Source organism: Leptidea sinapis, chromosome 43 (assembly GCF_905404315.1).
Source record: "Leptidea sinapis chromosome 43, ilLepSina1.1, whole genome shotgun sequence".
Lineage (NCBI taxonomy): Eukaryota > Metazoa > Arthropoda > Insecta > Lepidoptera > Pieridae > Leptidea > Leptidea sinapis.
This window is the reverse complement of record NC_066307.1, coordinates 6,799,502-6,820,772: the sequence shown is the minus strand read 5'-3', so window position 1 is coordinate 6,820,772 and position 21,271 is coordinate 6,799,502. Positions and strand designations below refer to the sequence as shown.

Genomic DNA, 21,271 nt, shown 5'->3' with positions numbered 1-21,271 from the left:
TGCCACTTCTTATTATTAAAGCTCAACCCTTTCGAAGTGACGGTGAATATAAAAAGAAAATTTTTGACATTCATAAGTGTCATTTCCTTGATCTATATGAATAAAATGATTTTAATTTGATTTATATTATTGTGATTTCTGTTGCAGTACTCTTACGAAATTTCACACCAACCTCCACTTGTAAAATCTCGCAAAAGCGTGTTTTTCCAGAATTGAGATACCTATGTCTCATTTTCGCCACCTAAAAACTCACGTGTATTCATTCGTCATTTAGACGAAATTACACGAGAATATAATTATATGTATCTTCAAGAATAGGTCTTTTAAATATGTAAGATACCTAATCCATAAATAGGACACAATTTAGTTACTGACGGGATCCATACGGGCCTCCATCGTGGTAAGTCAAAGGATAATGAAAAACTAAGCTGCGCGCGGCCCCAAGAGATTCAGCTGAATGTGAGACGTGCGATACCTTTAATTTATGATATAAAGTTATCTTCTTTTTATGGCTCTCCGACGAAAGAGACTCACTAGAATACTAGATAATACAATCGATTCACTTGGTTTCGACTCACTAGGTGGACAATCGAATGCGTGTTATTTTATGTAGAGGTGGCAGATATTGATAAAATACTTTGGGTTGCCGCCGTGAGCAATAAGACCGTCAAATAAGCAGCTTTGCGAGTTGGTTATAGTGTACACAAATTTAATTAACGACTAAAAATGTCTTATTAAGCTCTTGAATAATTTTTTTATGGAAAAGGGGAGGATAAACGAGCGTACGGGACACCTGGTGTTAAGTGATCACCGTCGCCCACATTCTCTTGCAACACCAATCACAGGAGCGTTGCCGGCCTTTAAGGAAGGTGTACGCGCTTTTTTTTAAGGTAACGATATATATATGTCGTATCGTCCCGAAAACACCGCACAAGGAAGTACATTCCACAGCTTTATAGTACGTGGAAGAAAGTTCCTTGAAAACCGCACCGTGGAGGACCGCCAGGACACATCCAGATGGTGGGGATGATATTCTAATTTGCGGCGTGTCGTGCGTTATTTTTTGTGGTTCGGTGCTCCACCGGAATTTTGACTTAAAACACTTTGACACGTGAAAACACAAGAAACCAAAATGTGCCATGATTTTCGCCACACACTTACCTCGTTGTTAGGTCTGTAGGCGACGGAGGCTAGGTCTCGCGGCGCCGCGTATAGTTTGGCGGGCGCGGCCGGACGGAACGATGACGTCACCACGCCAGGGGGCGGCGGGGGAGCGGTCGGCGGGGGAGGGGCACGACCGGCCTCTGACGACACAAACAATAATTTATACATTAGCGAAGCCAAAACAGATTAGTACCTTTACTGGGTTCTGTAGCTTATAACATACGCCGTACGCGTGATTACCAGAGTTGTAATGGATTTGAAACTTCCGATCTGGATACGGATGTTAGAATATAGTTATTTATGCAACTGTTGTGTAATAAGGGGTATTAAAACGCGAATGTGGATTTATTTGTGATAATAGTATCACATGAGTGTTTTAATACCTAATTATCAACAGTTGCTTATAAGACTTTATCTACACCCAGAATATGAATCCTCTAAAAGATTCTGGAACAGTTAGCTTACTGCTAACATTAAAACACCAGTCCTAGTAGTAACCTAATATCATTCATTACTGATTATATACAAATAAACTAAATTTAATGAAACAATTATTTATTTTAGTAGTAATTTACATTTTGTATAGTGCAATAATTAAAATTCACTCGAATATAATGTTTTTTTGCAGCGTTTAAAATGAATCGCTCAAAAATATCGAAGAAAAATGGCGAGGATTCGAATAACCTACATTTTTACGGCGCGCGACGTTCTGGGAGTGTGGAGCGCGCGTAAACGACAATGTTCTTTTTTTAATTTATACAGCCATGCCACGCATCGAGCAATAAGAATGTGGCTGTATGTTAAAACTCTTTCCGCATGAAGGGATAAAAAAACATAGGAGTGTTGTTATGAAATTCAGTACAACATTACAACACTCTTTTGGGTGATGTAATGGTTATTAGAACATTGGGTGTTTTAATGTTGGTAATAAGCTAACTGTTTCTGAATCTTTATTAGAGGATTTAAAGCATGGGTGTAGATAAATATTTTACTGGCTTCGGATAATTTTGAGAATTTTAGATATTCGTTAATTTCGTTCGATATATTAATTTAATGATCCTGCTTTACCACAGAAAATCTAGCCGGAATCATGTGCTAATGGAGGTATCAGACATAAGTCCCAATTTATTTATATATTAAAAGTCCATTAACACAGAATACCTACACATGTCAATTCATAAAATTGTAACACAATGTCTAATAATCGTGTTCCTTTAATTAAAGGTGAACACGTCATATACATAAACATACAAAGAATTAAATCCATACGTAAAACTTAATTAAAGTCCTATACGCTAAAATTTTCAAAACAATATAAAAAGATAAATTAATTTCACAAATTATTACAATCTACAATATCACTCCAACATAATCACTAATTTACAATATGTACCATGTAATCGATCGGTGGAGGTCGCTCGGAGTGGCGTGGCCGCGAGCTCGGCGGCCAGGTCGGGCGTGGAGTGGAAGTCGCGACGCAGGGACCAGCTACCGCTACCGCTCCCACTGCCGCTGCCACTGCCACTGCTGCTTAACGATTTGCTCCACAACTGAAAACGTTTTTATATTTTTTTCGGAAAACTGAGATTTTTTTTATTTCAAATTCAAATTCAAATATTTTTATTCAAAATAGGATGTGACATCACTTATTGAAAGTCAGAAATCTACCACCCATTCCAAAATGAATATGTCAGACCTGAGAAGAATGGGCGCAACAAACTCAGCGGGCTTTTTTTTTCATCGAATTAAATATACATAATACGGATTAACTATTTTACAAGTTGTATTTTACATATAAGAATTGCAGAAAATAAAATATGAAAAAAAAAATATTTACGTAAACTTACAAAAAGCATCTATAAATAGTCATAAAATGTTCACAAGTGCGCAAAAGCGTCAAAAAATAAATTACGTAAGTAATTAAAAATACGTCAGTGGATGCTACAGGGTCGCAGAAAATCGCGATATTTATAGTACCGTACTCCAAACTTCTTTATCCTCAATATATTCCTTATAGTAGAAGGTATTGAAAATAGGAAATCAAAGCCAAATAACTTCTTACATCTTAGTCCACGAGAAAAGAAATTAAGTTATAAAAAATAATAAAAATTGAACCACATTTTATTTAGTTTGCCGAATATGATTTTTTAGAGGTAAAATATGAGTCTATGAGGTAGATCTCTTGACTTCATGAGTATATGAAAACGTCAAGATGGGAATGAATAGGTATGAACTGAAAACTTTCGTCTATAAAACTCTATGATATGGCATCTATATATGGCAGCTGAAAACATACAGAATATGAAATTTGATAAAAATGAGCAAAATAGTGCCCTAGAAACACAAACCTTTCCTCTGGATCGCTTCATCTCAGCAACAGAGGCGTAGGCTTTCTTGCCCGCGCGCGCGGGAGACGCGGTGGGGGACGCGCCCCCCGAACCGGCGCCATCTTGGAACGCAGACCTCGTCATCATCGCTCCGCTGATGTAAATCAATTTATAAATTAATCTATTGAGTTCAAAGATACCAATCATTATGCTCGGTTCACATTAATCCAGTCCATCGCTGGAATGCTACTGGAATAATGTGAACCCTGCGAACGGCTGGATCACTTGGCGTTGCGTAGAGACGTCGCTTCATTGTGTGTCTTCTACCGTATTTATCACGGGGAGTGTTCCGAAGAGCTGTTTAACCTGATTCCTGCCGCGGAATTCCACCTTCGCACGACTCGCCACAAGTTAAGATATCATCCGCACCATCTGGATGTGTGGCGGTCCTCCACAGTGCGGTTTTCAAGGAGCTTTCTTCCGCGTACTACAACGCTGTGGAATGAGCTTCCTTGTGCGGTGTTTCCGGGACGATACGACATGGGTACCTTCAAAAAAAGCGCGTACACCTTCCTTAAAGGCCGGCAACGCTCTTGTGATTCCTCTGGTGTAGCAAGAGAATGTGGGCGGCGGTGATCACTTAACACCAGGTGACCCGTACGCTCGTTTGTCCTCCTATACCATAAAAAAAAAAACCTGCACTGGAATGTACCATTCCCGTGATCAATCCAGTCTGGTTGACTGGATTGACGGTCTATTTTTCATTTCAGGTCGCTCATTGTGTCAGCCAAGGTATAACGTACGTAAACGTGTATGCAAATAAGCAATTAATTATCCTTTATAGTGTATTATATCTATGGCTTTGGAATAGATGTTTTTTAAGTCGGTTGTTTTATTTTGTAATTTTTTTTTTCTTCTTAGTTATTTTTCCAGTACGTCAGTTACGTCTTCTAACAGTAATAATAGAACAGTTTTAAAACAATTTATAAAATCTTAAAAGCATTGTCACTATAGTGTTACCGATCTTACAGCTTTTGAATGACTGGAATAATGTGGATGATATGATCCAGTCCAGTGCTGGACTGGATTAACTCCCTGTATTACTGGACTGGACTAATGTGAACCGAGCATTATACATTTCAGCCTAGGTAACACAAAATCGATTATTTCGTTAATGATCTGACGGAATGTCACAGACATGGAAGGGAATCTTCACAGAGTTGACAGACATACATTTAACAAAAAGGCATCTTACGTAGCGTCAGCATCGGCTTGTCTCTGAAACAACTCCTCGAGTTCAGCCGCGGTGATGCGACCGGAGACGGGCCGCTGCCTTATGCTGGCTGTACGCGGTGCAACCGGAGTGCCGGACGAGGGGGTACCGTCTGCAAAAGCGACATCATGTTATATTAACGCTTATTTTATAGAAAAAACTGGGCACGACTAGACCTGCTTTTAAACAGCATATTTTCCACAAAACAATATGATCTAAGTAGTAACACATCGCAAACCTAAAAATGATTCTTAAGAAATTTATTTTGAGAAAATGACAGGAATTACGTTACACTACTACCCTTTTTTATGGCTTGCTACTATTTTTCACTTGTGCAGACTACATAGTTTTGCCATTCGTTAATGGGCTATAAAAAATGTTAAAAAAGTCCACAACATATTATAGATACCTACGTAGAGAGCGCATTTAAAAAAAAATCTTTGCCGCTCATGATGACTATCTGAGCCTAACATTCTATCCTTCATAATTTCGTAATATCTGTCGGTTATATATAGATAGGACGGTATACACTATAGATGAACAAAGCGAGAGAAAAATGTCTCTAACGGAGATTCAGCAACGCTTGGAATTAGCTCTGTTTTATTTTGAATAATAAACTACTACCCGGATATATTATCTGTTTAAAGTAAATCCATCAAACAGCATTATAATATAACAAATATTGCTTAGCAGATAAAATTAATTGTAATAAAACCATGTATTGCCTTTAGTAAGGCAGTACGCGGGTTACCATTAACCATTACAGGACCGGCCCGAGTAACCCTTTTAACCATTATTATTTATTACCAATGCATAGTAGAGATGCAGTACGCGAGTAACCATTGATCGGTCCGGTCTAAGTTACCATTAACCATTTGCCTATAACCATTATAGGACTGGTCCGAGTAACCATTTTAATCAATTAATAGTAGACATCCGCGTACTCACCAGTAGAACCATTAATTATAGTTATTTAGCAAGTATCATAGATAAGTTAAGTACCTTAAGTAAATAAATACTTTCACCATAAAACCAATATATATATCTACCCTTAAGTGCACCGCACCCCTTTTCATTATCTATGGAACTGACGTCGATGACGTCACATCACTAGGATATTATGGCACTGCTATTTACATAAAATAAAATTACATTTATTTTTTCAAAATTAATTCCTTTAGAATTACTTTTTGATGTCATTTCTAATATACTAGATACTACTACCGCTTCAGAAACAAATGGCGCTCTGAGAGACAAGAAACTCTCCCAGCATTTTTTTTTGCGCTCTTCTTAATAAAATATACAATATTGTATTCTTATTGTTACAACTATTATGCTACAACATAAGTAAGCTAAGTAACATACTATTGCTACCAGGATGCAACTGTACGGACTCTGCGGACGACGACTTGCCCGCCACACTTAACGGTTCGCAGCTTTCCTCCTTTTCACCGCCGTTCTCTAAAAAAATTGCAAGCAACAATTTAGTATTTCTGCCTGACGTCTCTGAGGATACCTCATCATCTTCAGATACTTCGGAAATATCACGCGACGTGGAGAGCATGCCATAGAGAGACTTGTTGTTCAGGGAAGGGTTAACGGCAGTAGGTCAAGAGGACGCTCCCCTATGCGCTGGACAGACCAGATCAAAGCCTTAACCAATACTCCCCTCAAAACATGTGCCAGAGAAGCAACAGCCAGGGATAACAGGCGTAGAATCGTTCGTCGTTCGACGTGACCACGACTGCTCTGTCAAGAGTAATACGACGAAGAAGAAGAAGCCTGACGTCTCACAGATAAGTGCTTTATCCAATGACGTTCTATACACATTTAAGGATATTCGCAGTCTAAAGTGTGCTTCAAGACAAAGTAAGCATACTATTCGGACAATGACATACGACTAAGGAGAACCTTAGTCGTATGTCATTGTCCGAATTGGTTTCTAAATTCAACAAACGTAACCTGAACTGATTAAATGTTTTACACTGCTGATATTGACCAAGAATAATTTAAGCAACTGGAGTCAATGCGGCAATGTATAGATATAACAATAGAAACTCATTATGGTTTATTTTGTGGCATATTCCATATTATTTCGGCCTGTTTTTATGCAACGTGATTTGTATATATGTATAAGAACGTCATTGGCGTTGGCAATCTATCTTCTTACATCAATATTTTGAAACAAAGGCTTCTTAGTAATAATAATGGTCGAGCTATCACAGTGCACCAAATTATATCTTTAAAAAAATAATAGGGATTTAGCATGTTAATAACATTAGTTATAACGCTGATTGATATCTATATTATTTTAGATCGGCGTGGGTCATAGTTTGTCTATTCCTAAAAAGGAGGTAAGCGAAGTTCACCAGTGGGAGGCTCCTTTGCACAGAAAGCCGGCTAGATTATGGATACCACATGGTATTTACATTATGGTTTTAACATTACTGTGTTTCGATCTGAAGGGCGCCGTAGCTAGTGAAATTACAGGGGAAATAAGACTTAAGTAATATCTTATGTCTCAAGGTGTCGAGCGCAGTTGTAGCGCTGCTCAGAATTTTTGGGTTTTTCAAGAATGCTGAGCGGCACTGCATTGTAATGGCAGGGCGTATCAATTACCATCAGCTGAACGTCCTGCTCGTCTCATGTCATATTTTCATAAAAAAAAAATAAGTTACCTAGTCCGGCTACCATGGACTTGGCGCGGGCGCGGCCAACACTAAGCGTAGTGCGCGGGTCTCGACGGGGCGGTGCGGGCGCGGGGCTGCGACCTGCTCACACACACGATTGTTAACATACAGATGTATAATAACAACATACAGATTTTTAATATCAACATACAGATGTATAATATCAACATACAGATGTAAAATAACAACAAAGCAAATGCTTAGAACTATGCATCTATAATAAGGCCAACGAGACAAGATAAAAAATGTAAACAAACGGACGGTTAGGTACTGTGTGACATTGCGATATCGAGCGGTTATTATCCTTGTCCCTATCAGTCGTACGCATTAATGGCGTCAGTTGGTCAACGACAGCTATTGTTGCATGTTTGGTGCTACAGGAGAGCAGCCAATACCACAGTTGTCAACATTTGGTCCACAAATTTGTGAACAAGTTCATTCCTGTTTGGATTGCGTTCGAAGTGATACGTATTTTATCGTTTCCGTATTTACTAAGTTTTTTTTTGTTATTATTAATCCGTTTTAATTATATAATCACAATCTAGCAGATATAGACAACCTTTGAAAGATAGCAATTCTTTTAAATATTGAAAGTTTACGATTAAAATGTTTTGAACCCCTGAACATTGTTTACATTCTTTATCTCCTCTCGTTGGCCTTACTATACTTTAATATTTTCAAAAGGATATAAAAATAAAGTAATAAACATTTTATAGTTATAAGTAAGGTTTAACGACGAAGTTGAAGGTATCAATAGGATTTTTTAAAATTTTAAGTAAACTTTTTGCATGCTAATTTAAATTAGCCGAATACTACAATAAATTTGAGATCTTTAATGTATACTGTATTCGACGAAAGTAATCAATTTCATTTCACTTCAATACACTCGAGTAATATATATATACTATATTTTTGCTTAGTTTTCTAAGTATAAGATTGGTATCTTTGTAATAACACTATTTGTCTAAGAGAAAAAGTATTAATGCATAAATAGAGATTAATTATTATTATTATTACTTAGTATTTTACACTGTACCTACGTGTTTAATGAAGAAGTAGAAATCTAAAAATATTTTGACCCCGCAATAAACATCGTATAGAAATAAAACATGAGAGTTGAACAAAGCAAACAGAATTTTATAACTAGGCGGTACTCGAACGGTTAGCTCAGTTGGTAAGAGCACCGGCACGGAACGCCGGAGGTCTCGGGTTCGAATCCCGCATCGTTTATAAAATTTTGTTTTTCAAATTTTATTTGTGTAGTATAGAAATTGCAAATGACTGATTGACAAAAAAAAACTTATGAAGAACTCGTTAGAAATGGATTTTCATACCAGTTTTTGCCCGCAAATTGGTACGAAATAAATAATGCATTATCGGCCCATGAATATGAAGGCATAAATAAGTAAGGTTAAAGAGAGTCTGACCTCCAGCACCCTTTCTTGGCAATGTGGCGGCGTAGGGTCGACCTCCGCCGGAGAGGTGCTTGTGAGATTTACTCGTGGAGACTGCACAAGTATTATCCGAGACGTTACCTGGATATTAGGAACAAATTAATTAAACATATTTGAAATATAATTATTCTTTACCAACCATTGGTGATGACGATAAAAATAAGTAGTAATGCATTTGATTTTTAAAATCATTTTTATCATTTAAATTTTCTACTGATCCAAAAACCTACGCTTCTAATAATGTTGACACCTCTCATTTAAATACAATTAGTTTATTAAGAATAGTAGCCATCTAGAATACGCATCTCAAGTATGGAATCCAGTTTATAATGTGTACATTAACCGCATTGAATCAATACAGAAAAGATTCATACGTTACTTACAATTCCGTACAAAAAACTATTACCATAATTACATGTCACGCTGGCAAAAATTTCATTTTTTGCCTCTCCAAGAAAGACGACGTGTTGCAGACATTACTTATATACTAAATATAGCAAACGGTAGAGTTAACTGTGCAGAACTGCTAGAGCAGATTGGCTTACGAACCACTGTCAGCTCCCAAAGGCGGGGCAACCTACTTGAAATACAATCAGCAAAATGAAATTATAGACAGAACAGTTTTCTTATAAGAGCATGCAAACTTTAAAATGAAGTTAATAGTGAATACGATCTTGACTTATTCAAGACACCATTTCAATTTAGAAGTCAAGTAAATAAAAACTTTTTTTTATATAAAGCAAGGTAGGTTATATAATATTATATTTAATGTAGGTAAACGAGTATACACAATAAATTGTTATTATTTGTGAAAACTTGTAAATAGCTATCTGCTGTATAATAGATTAATTTTTAATATGTATCTAGCTGTAAGTTTTCTAAAGTTGTAAAAAAAAAAATCAAAATAAAATAAGATAGAAGAGGAGACTGGAGATTGTTGAAGGTACTGACCTAGAGAGACCACAGTCATGGAGACCAGTGCGCCAGAGTTGCGGATCAGCTCGACCACGTGCTCGTGAGATGCTCCGGACACGTCCTCACCGTTTATCTGAACAACATGTTAATATAGGTTATCAGAATATTTAGAAAATAATCATTATTATAAAAATTCCAAATCTATACAATCATATGCATACAATCAACATACAGGCTATAGCTATTTCACTGTAGTAAAACAACATATATAATATAAATGTTCATGTGATGTCAATGTGATCATTTGGGAACAGCCTGTATATAATCTAGAAGGCGTGCGCTAGCGTAGGCACTGACGAGCAGCGCCCTCGTAAGGGTGATTAAAATTCTGTTTAAAATTTTAATATGTTTATTATTTACCTACTTCAATTTTTTGATTTTTTCTTAACACCAAGTAAGAGAACTTGTACTTTGTAATCGGTACCTATTCATACTGTTTTAAATGCCGTATGTAATAAAAATTTAAATAATCATACTATAAAGTATATAAATATAAAAACAACTGTAAAAATATTTATTGAACGTACCGCGACCAAAAAGTCACCCTTCCTCAAGCCAGCCCTATCGGCGACTCCACCTGCGTCTACACTATCCAGATATTGCAGGGCAGGGCACCGTTCTGAGGGCCGGAGCTCCATAAGTGGTGTGTAGGCCTTCGCCCCCCGCAGTATGAACCCGAAGCCCCTGCGAGCTCGGTGCAAAACGACGGTGCGTGTCTCCATATTGCCATAGCTGTAATATAAGTACCTTTCATTAAGTAGAAAAAATATTTTAGCGGCACATTTATATAGTTTTATAAATTATATATTTATCTAGTTAAAATATACAAATGTAATGAGTTTATTCTAATGTTAATCCACCAATAGAACATATGTTTCACCTCTACACATGGCATCTTCAGGAGATACTGACCCGCCGAATTCTGAATCAAGGCTGAAGTTTTATTCATCATTAACACTCAAGAAAAACTCACATTTGGATAATTACGGATTTACTCCAAATTATGCCTAATTCAATAAATAATACTTGGTTAAAATAGAATAAATACGAATAGATTGCCATAGGACAGTTATTGCAGATAGTTATTGTCAACAGCCTCAGAAATACTTAAGAATATTTGATGCACTTTCGTCGAAAAAAATAACCAACAGTTCATTCTTTATGCGAAACAACACAGTGAAAAAAAAAGTTGTTAAAAAACAACTTTCAAACGTACGTATAAAGAAACATACCTTTCCGCAGTATTGTGAACAAATTTTATGGTACATGTCGGTTGAATTATTATTGTTGTATGTGATAATAATTGTTTAAGCATTCGCTTTGAGACGCACATTTGAACAAACTGTGGTATTACATTGACACAGTAACCTCATGTTTATAGAACAATTGTTTGTTTATATACAAATTAGTATACTTTTATTGGCGATATCGTTGACGATTACATATAAACATTATGAGAAAAAATACAACAATAACATTCTTATTAGGTCGGTTATGATATTACAGTCAGCAATGCTTTTTTTATGAAAGAGAAGGAGAAAAGAGAATACGAGTCACCTGGCATATAAAAAGACTCCTAATACCTATAAATTAACTTATACAGATAACATTATTACATTCATTCAAATTAACACCTTATTTCGTGGCTGTAATTATCAAAGTCTATTGTATACGCTAATAAGAAGCTCGGGCGTGAACACGAGAACATTTTGTTTTAGAATGATTCGGGGGCCTTATTGCTAAAATATTATTGTATCCCTTATTTCATATTTGAGCGTATCCCAGAAAATGTTCAAAACAAATGTATTACGATATTCAAAAGAATTGTTCGTTTATGTAGTTAAGTTATAATAAATACCATAAATGACTTTGTTAATGATACTACAGATTGGGAATGGAGTAAAGCTATTTAAATTATTAATTTGATTGTTTCGAAATTTTATTAAACAAAACACAAAGACGAAGCGCGCTGAGTTTCTTGCGCCCGTCGTTCTCAGGTTTGAGGCATTTATTTCAGAATCGGTAGTAGTTTTCGACTTTCAATAGGTGATTTAATATCCAATTTTGAATAAAAATTGATTTTATGATAAAATTTATGTCATTACGAACCCCTTTTTAACTCTGGGAGCGGTGGCACTGTATGTTTTGCTAAGCCCCGCCTCACGCCTGCCGCTGACACGCGATTGATGTAATGTTCCCGTTGATAGCACCTGAAATTATTAATTTAAAACTATCAAATTTAATCACTTCATCCACTTTCTGTCACAACTGCAGATATGTAGAAACACAAGTGATAATCTAGACTGTAGAGGAAGAAAAAATGATCTAATTTGTTATTCAAAAGAAAACAAAATGTTCCACTGATTTTCTTGGTGCCCCATATTTCTCAGGCCATGTTTCATTTCTGGTGGTAGATTCTAATATTCTTTAAGAGGCTGCAAAGTTTGATTTTCAACAAACATGTTTTATTTGGTAGGTACTTAAAATTTATATTATAACATTTAAAATCGGTCTTATAATAAAAAGAAAACAAATTGTTACACTTTGTTTCTTATGTCCTCGTACTTCTCAGGCCATATTTTATTTCTGGTGGTAGATTCTACAAGAGGTTGCAAAGTTATTGTTTTGTTTGGATCAAATCAGGGGCATGGATGAGTGGGGGACTAACTGTATTTGGAAGCCTCGCTTGCATGCATTTTTGATAGCAGTCATCTGCGTCCAATTCTTTTAACTTTAGTAGTTTTCACTCTAAACTTTGTCAGCTTTATCTATTTCAACAGACAATAGTTTATTTGCACAGACAATATTTCAAGTGTTTTGTGAGTATATTATACCTGATGCAAGTGCGTGTTTTGCCTCAGCCGTACTTCCTGAACGCATCGCGCGGGGAATAGTCCGCTTGCCCCAGAACCTCGCACAGTTCCTTCTAGAAGACCGTCGTCCGTCGCGCCCGTTACTGTAAGCCACACAAGTACAACAATATTAATAGCAAGTCTCACAAGAATTATATAAGTCTATAATGTTTCCATTTAATAACATCATTTCAACCAGAATACGTCTATTGCTGGGCAAAGGCCTCCCCCAAAGATCGCCGTGACGATCGGTCCTGCGCTAGCTTCATCCAACGTATTCTGGCGATCTTGACCAGATAGTCTACCAACACTGCGTCTTCCGGTACGTGGTACCATTCGAGGACTGTACTGCCTGACCGGCCATTTGTCCGTCGAGCTATGTGGCCTGCCCACTGCCACTTCAGTTTCGCAATCACTGGGGTATGTCGGTGACTTTGGTTCTCCTACTCCTATTTAATTATTATAAAGTTATTAGTTAAGTGGTAACAGATGCATTGTCAGCCTTCGAAGTTAGTTTTCAGAGAATTTATGTTTATCGCTTAAAGGTCTTCAAGTCGAATAAATTACCTAATTTTAATTATAAATTTAATTATTATTTATTATATATTATTAAATTTGAAAATTAATGCTAAAAGTAATTCCCGCCAGGTCACTATTTTAATAAGTTACGACTATTTTTCTTCTGACTTTGTAAGTCGGCGTGAGTATTTAAGTGGATCGAAGGAATCATTATTATTACACGGTAAAATTTTGGACTGTATTCCAAATGATATAAATCAAGAGCATAGTATTTTTGTTTCTTACATTCGCAGTATAATTATTATTACCTTAAACATAAAAAAATATATGAAATGTTTTTATTAATAAAGGCACACATGACACAGTGACGTAAATTGATATAAAGTTACGGTGTTATGTAATAAGTAATTAAGTTATTTTGTTACGTGTTCAAATGGTTTTCAATGAGGTTTAATAAACTTTATGACAGATTAATGTTTTGGTAATTAATAACACAGCGGATTTAATACAAAAAACAAAATAAGCTTGTGCCCGTCTATATATTTTAAAGACCGAAGTAATTATAATGCCATCCAAAAACTGTGGGATCCATGTAATATCTGCTCACGGACGAGTAAAAAAAGAAGGACTGCGCGCCGTGATATTAGCAAGTGAAGCACGTTATGCTAGTGTGTGTGCGGTTACGGGGGATACCAGTTACACAATTTTTTCTCCCTTAAATAATCATATATGGCCACAAATACTTATAAAGTATCGTTTTTACAGGTTTTCACAACGCACGACAGCATTTTTATAATATTTTATTGAGACGCAATCTGATCTGTCACAGACGATGACAATTCTCATAATGGCCGCTTATCGGCCTGTAGTAGTGTAAGTGTGTGCGTGGGGCTATGTATTTACACGTTAATCGGCTTGTTTTGGTGCTACACTGTTATGTAAGGTGACACGGAGTCCTTATTTTTTCACTAGTCCGTGGTAATACTAATTAAATTTATACAGTCTGTATTTAAAAGTCCTTCTGTCTTAATTTATTGCGTATTTAGCAAACCTAACAACAGCATATAGTGACCGTATCAATATTAAAATATTTTGTTTTAAATAAATAGATTGGTTTTTTTTTATTGAATTTACTAGAGACATGTGATAAAATTACATCAATAGCCAATTTCAGTATATCAAATCTTATCTATTATTATGTATGTCTATATATTTAACAGTGCAGCGTTTATATACCGCTTTTTTCACTAGACCTTTGATAGAGGTCGACTAGTAATGCTAAGGCCCATGATTAAAAAAAATAAATAATATAACACGCTTGCATAAAATTTTTAATACTTCCACCTCTTTTAATTTAAAATCGCTGAAAAACTATAGATATGTCTGCGTTACCGCTGTCTTAGCTTCCTAGTTATACGGCCGTTTTCAATAACCTATCGACAGATAGCATTGGACTATAACTATAGTGAACATAACTATGGATGGATAAGATCTTGTCATTAATCGGTGACAGCAATGTATCCGTAAGTTAAACTAAGGAAAGATAGGTTATTGAAAACGGCAGTATAACTATATTGGACATAACTATGGATAGTTAAGATCTTGTCATTAATCGGTGACAGCAATGTATCCGTAAGTAAAACTAAGGAAAAATAGGTTATTGTAAACGGCCGTTGATATGTTATGGTTAAATAAAGGACTTCGCTTTTACTTATTTCTCCCGATTTTTTAGCAAAGATAAAAAATTCGTATTGTACCTAAATTTTTATTTGCTTCTCATGCGCAAAATACATCGTAATGAACTGCATAATATTCACCTTCTATAATTTCACCCTGTTGTAAGGTTACGTGGCCCGGCGCTGTGGACTCGTAAGGGTACAGGCACACCAGCGTAGCGCCGGGCGGTTGCAGCGAGCACGTGGTCGTGTCGGAGTTGCTCGTGCCCACTCCGCTCGACTCTGACACTATGTCACTAGTGTCTCCCAAGCTTTTATCTGTCAACATCACCCGCCCTGACCGATAAATTCACAAACAGTTCCTTCCATATCGCTGGAAAGTAGCCAAATCATTGTATTTAGAATTAATTGTTGACTGTATCATCTCAGACGTAACCTTTGATTTCTGTGTTGTTTACTCGAAGGAGTGATTGATAACCACACATAATTAACTGAATTATGGAAATTTAATATTGTATACTCGTATGTGTGTTTTAAATTAACAAAAATAGTGTATTTAAAAAGTGTCGCATAAATTGTTTGGTCCATTTTGGAAATGGCATAAATCGCTTTAATAAAATTTAAATCATATTCGTTATATATTGTTTATACAATTTATTAAAATTTGATTATTCAAACGCCAACTAAAGGAAGGGCCATCCCTAGAAGGAATGAAGCGCAGATAAGCGAACGGTGATAACATCTAACACAGAACATGCGATGACGTGATGTTGAATGCATGGTGATGGTTGCCGCAGCGATGACCGCCAACATTACCTGTGATGATGCTGGCGTCGTCTTCGTGGCTCGGATGACTGGCGTCACTAATGCTCGAGGACGCCGAAGAAAACGGCCTTTCGAGACTGCAAGGCGAATTGGTCGAACCGTGCGGGCGTCGCAGTATAGCGTCCAAACTTGCTGGGATCCTGGTAGACGAAGCTAGCGACGACCTGTCTCCCGCACTCCACCATCCTCCCCAGGCCGCAGACCGTCTCTTTGGATTATAGCGAGGTGGACCACGAAACGGAACTGAAATTATTTCGTTGACAACCGAACAAAATAATAATGTGCGTCAAATGAAAAATACATTTCGATTTTAAAATAAACGTGCTGTAACATAAATAAACTGATATAAACTGAATAGTGATGTGCTGGATTGTTAATAATATTCGAAATTTAAGGTTCGATATAGATTATCAGTCTAAGGTCTGTATTCCAGAAGGTGTATCTATACGTTCGATAACTCGATAATAGGCTGGGGTTCCGGGTTCCAAGTCCGGTAGGTGCAAATATTTATATGATGACTATACGAAATGCCTAATTAAGTTAAGTATTTTCATACAAAACTAGTAATTAAGTGTATTTTAATACAAAATACGTAATGCGTAATCAAGTGTATTTTAAGGCAAAACGCGTAATGCGTAATCAAGTGTATTTTAAGACAAAACACGTAATGCGTAATCAAGTGTATTTTAATGCGTGATCGGATGGGTGTATTATCAGACAAAACACGTAACGCATGATTAAGTTTACAAAATACGAATTGCATAATCGGAGAAAATACACTCATATTTTAAAACAAAATACACTTGATCACGCATTACGTACTGAAACACCTTCTGGAATACGGACTTTAAAATCCGCGAAAACGGCTATTTTACTCAGTCGGTTGCCATCTTACCTTACAATTTACCATAACTTAACTAATAATAATTCAAGCATTTATTACTTTAATTTATACATCAATGTAATTTATTGTATTAGGAGAACTATAAAAATTATTAAAATATAAATAGTATTTCGTTTTATGGAATTGAGGCAAAAATCTGATTTAAAGAATGAAAATATATTTATATTTATTTCTACTTCCGTAGTATCCGTTCAAGATGCTCCAATAGTTACTTATACAGACACGGATGTAAATCCGGCACATTACAAAACTCAATTAAATAGATATGTACCGTACATAAACTAAACATAAATAAACGTGGTCCTATAAAAGCGTATCTCTTTACCTGATTAATATACATTATAATACATTACAACCATCACCATAATGATAAGCAATGGAATAGAAATAGAAAAAGTTATAGATGATGATATCATGCAAGAAATTATACACTAATTTATATTAATTAGATTTAAACACCTAGTAATTAATATCTAAATCCAATAACACTTTATAAAGCACAATTATAAATACATTTAAATAGTTTTACTCATAGTATATTAAAGTCTATAATTAAAAAAGCGTCTGTTACAGCCGTGCAAGTGAAAAATGTTTAACTCACCAATTTCGTCAGATTTGTAATTTTTTATTACTTCTGCTAATTCTAAGTTTCCTGCTATTACTGCAACCTGGAAAATATAATGTTTAGTATAAAGTACAAGTTAGTGAAGTAACTAAGTACCCATTATCTAATACTATCGGTTTGAATGTCAGTCTATTGAGGAAAGGGTCAGAAGGTACCAACCGGGTCAATATACAATCATTTTCAGTCAGTAATAGCTGTTAATAATCTTAAGCTGTCCCAATATACCCGACAGCGTGTACGGATAAGGTGAGGTACCGTCGATAAGTCTATTGGGACAGAAAAGTCAACGATAGTTACGATTTTTGTCTCAAGTAAGAGATAGAAAATTGGAAACGGCCGTAAATATACTGTGACAGCGTCGAAAAATAAATTGAGGTTAACAGTACACTTTTTTTTTTTAACAATGCACGCACACTAGTACAAAATGACATACAAATCGCGAGTGTAAGACGTAGCTTGTTACGCACACTAAAGTAATAAATCTGAGCAAAAGGCTCTGTCTATCTATACGTATAAATTATCTAAGAATAATTTATAGTTTAGAATAATAATAATTAGAATATAAGTTACCTGATAAGGCGATTGGTTCGCGAAATTCAAGGATTCTTTATCACAGCCTCTGAAGAGGAGCTGCCTCGCGCATGAGTCCTGAGCGTTGACAGCGCACACGTGCAGGGGCGTGTTGCCAGAAGCGTTTCGACTGTTCATGTCAGCTCCGTAGAAGAGAAGATGGTCCAGGTGTTGGACGAGACCGTTACGACACGCCTGGAAGAATTGCATTTTATCTTAATAGAATAGTCATAGTAATTCTATTAATATTATAAATGTGAAAGTTTGTATGTCTGGATGTATGTTTGTACGTCTTTAACGCAAAAACTACTGAATGGATTTTTATGAAACTTTACAATAATATAGCTTACACACCAGAATAACACATAGGCTATTATTTATAAAACTATCGCGTGAATTATACTTTATATGGCAAAACAACGTTTGTCGGGTCAGCTAGTATAATAATATTAATAGTATTTTTAAACATAACTTTTTTCTTAAAGGTACCATAACAATAATAAAGTGATAGACTTCGTAAGTACCTATAGTTATATATGTTCATCAAGAAGATTCACTAAATTTCAGAAATTATGAAAACTTGTGTGATTTAGAAGTCATGTAGGTACACTTACTTGATGTACTTCTTGCCATCCTTGCAGATCAGTCGCGCCAATAGTAGCATGGTCATGCAGTAGCGTTTCACACAATAATGGATCGGTTTTATTTGTAACTGATAAATATAAAGGCGTGAGTCCCTTGCCATCTTTATAGTTCGGTGAAGCGCCTAATTCTAGAAGGGTCTTCACTGCTTCAAGCGAATTTTTCTCAACGGCTCTATGCATCGATGTACTGCCATCTTTATTTCTGTAGTCTAAAAGTGCTCCACCATTTACGAGAGAAATAAGGGCTTTTCCGGGACTTTTTAAACCAGCTGCTATCGATAGCGGGGTTTCTGAAAAAAAAAAACATAAAAAATATTTAGCCAGTGGTTACTGAGCTAGAGGTCCCGGGTTCGAATCCCGATAGGTAGAAATATGATGAATATTTGTTTACAAGTTATGGATGTTTTTTATGTATGTTTAAGTATGTAAATCGTAGATACGTTATGTCTTCCATCCATAGTACAGGCTATGCCTAGTTTGGTGTAAGCTAATTCGTATAAAAGTATCTCAAAATTATTATTCATTTTCTTTATTACGTCTAAGGGGTCTTTTAAGCAACTTACAAAAGAACTGACAGAAATCGTCACGTAAAAGAAATATATGCGATGTGTCAAGCGATGGTCGTGCTTATTTACATACTAGCTTTTACTACCTACTAAGCTAGAGGTCCCAGGTTCGAATCCCGGTAGGTGCAAGCATTTATATGATGAATATGGATGTTTGTGTCCGAGTCATGGATGTTTAAATGTATTTATGTATGTTTAAGTATATTGTATTAAATATATCGTTGTCTTGCAACCCATAACACAGGTCATATTATATGCTTAATTTGGGGCAAGATAATTTTTGTAAAAAGTGTGTCAATATTATTTCTAGCGGCTTCGCTTGCGTAAGCATAAGATGTAGATTACAGAAAAAAGTCTAGGGAACTGACGGAGTCTTCTGACCGCACATTTTTTTTGTTAAACGATAAAAAAAAATTGTTGTTGAACGGTACCTATCAATAATATTAACAACATCTTATTATAATATTTTATAAAGAGGATTTTCATTGATTGATACGAGTATTATGGTTTTAAACAATATTTTTTGTTTTGCGGATGCCATATAAATCATATTGAAAGAAACCTACTATATTGTCTGACGATGTTAATAATGTAATACAATCGCTGTTGTAGTGTAATCGATGAGGAGTTAAAATCAGTGAAACCCACTATAATATAATGCATTACTGTTGATTCTTAATCACAATGGAACCCCCACAGTAAGTATTAACCCCCCAAGTATTCGCTAATAGACTTAGTTCTGCATTATGCGCGGTTTAAATGATAAGGCAATTATTAAGTGACATAGACACATCGCGCTTGGGTTACCTTCGTAGGGAAATGCAGCCGATATTGATACGTTTTGTTTCGTGCTATACCAAAGGGCTATTCGCGCTATTTATCATTTAAGTTTGTAACGGAACGAGTTCTTTTTGCAAGATAGAAACCCACACATAACATATCCGAACTAAATATCTTAAGCTCCCTATCTATACTAATAAATGTAGAGCCGGTTTTTTTTGGTTATACTGCGAAAACTACTAATCCGATAAGGAATAATAATAATTTTGTATAAAAGACATAAAAAGCATTATTTTCACAAAATTGATTCCTTGGAGAATTCTTTTTGATGTCATTTCTAATATACTAAACACTACTACCGCTTCGGAAACAAATCGCGCTCTGAGAGAGAAGAAGCGGCTTTTTAATCAAATATACGATAATAAAAAATCATTGCTATTGCTATAAAATAATCATAATCTAGTCTCAGGCTGTCGTATCACTTAGGTATTCAGCTGTGGAGTAGTAGGATTTAAGACAGAGCATTTTTTTAATAAAACATTTAAATTTATTTATAGATAATGCCTGAACAGTGGCTGGGACTTTATTATAAAAGTGTATACATTCACCCTTAAATCTATTATGTATCTTATGAAGCCTACAAGAATAAGTTACAAGCAATCCCTTATTTCTAGAGTTATAATAATGAAAATCACTATTAACAGCAAAAAGGTGACGATTTTTCTGAAAGTATACTAAATTTTCATAAATGTACTGGCAATGAACAGTCATAATATTTATTTCTTTAAATTTTTCTTTGAGATACTGTCTATAAGCAAGCTGATATAGCACGAACAGCTCTCTTTTGCAGAGCAAACACTATATCAATGTCAGCAGCATAACCCCACACTAAAATACCGTACATTATGATGCTGTGAAAATAACCGAAGTACACTAATCTAGCGGTCGCAACATTCGTGTACTCTCTAATATTTCTATGTAACCGTATATAATATGTAACCAAGTAACACAGCGGCGCCTATTTCTATCGTCAACTAGTTATACAAGCATTATTCACAATACTACGACTACATAAAATTAAAACTATCATTACGTGGAAGCGTACCAAGAATACTGGCAGCATTACCCCGTTGGATAGCAAGGCTGATCCGTTGACCGAAATAGCTGCCAGCGCTTGGGTTTCCAGTAGCCTTATTGAGGCGCGAAGATAGTATTTTGAACATTCTCCGCGCCTCTGGGCCCCACGGGCCAAGTGTCTCGACACCAAACGGCACAAAGATGTATGACTCACTGAGACCAACATATTTGCGACGCTTGCTGTCTTCGGCAGTCGAAGCAGCAGCCCCAGCACCAACTGACGTAACATGGACATGAGAAGGAGCCAGAGTGTCGACGCAAGTAGCGTCCCACACCAGCGCCCTTCCCCG

General features: G+C 36.0%; 1 protein-coding gene across 3 annotated transcripts in view; it reads right to left on the bottom strand.

The window, feature by feature from the left end:
• Positions 1-21,271, bottom strand: part of LOC126976998 (SH3 and multiple ankyrin repeat domains protein 2) — a 281,852-nt gene that overhangs the window by 11,036 nt on the left and 249,545 nt on the right. The window contains exons 7-22 of one of the 3 annotated variants that reach the window (XM_050825630.1): positions 18,469-18,788; positions 17,855-18,049; positions 17,261-17,327; positions 15,747-15,998; positions 15,072-15,248; positions 12,718-12,839; positions 11,993-12,093; positions 10,411-10,615; positions 9,860-9,956; positions 8,882-8,989; positions 7,443-7,535; positions 6,130-6,225; positions 4,747-4,876; positions 3,513-3,645; positions 2,558-2,714; positions 1,162-1,304 (exon numbers count right to left, since the gene is read on the bottom strand). In XM_050825630.1, coding sequence (XP_050681587.1) covers positions 1,162-1,304; positions 2,558-2,714; positions 3,513-3,645; positions 4,747-4,876; positions 6,130-6,225; positions 7,443-7,535; positions 8,882-8,989; positions 9,860-9,956; positions 10,411-10,615; positions 11,993-12,093; positions 12,718-12,839; positions 15,072-15,248; positions 15,747-15,998; positions 17,261-17,327; positions 17,855-18,049; positions 18,469-18,788 — 2,396 coding nt within the window. The remainder of the gene's footprint in view (positions 1-1,161; positions 1,305-2,557; positions 2,715-3,512; positions 3,646-4,746; positions 4,877-6,129; positions 6,226-7,442; positions 7,536-8,881; positions 8,990-9,859; positions 9,957-10,410; positions 10,616-11,992; positions 12,094-12,717; positions 12,840-15,071; positions 15,249-15,746; positions 15,999-17,260; positions 17,328-17,854; positions 18,050-18,468; positions 18,789-21,271) is intronic. The other 2 variants (XM_050825631.1, XM_050825632.1) reach the window with 2 other exon arrangements.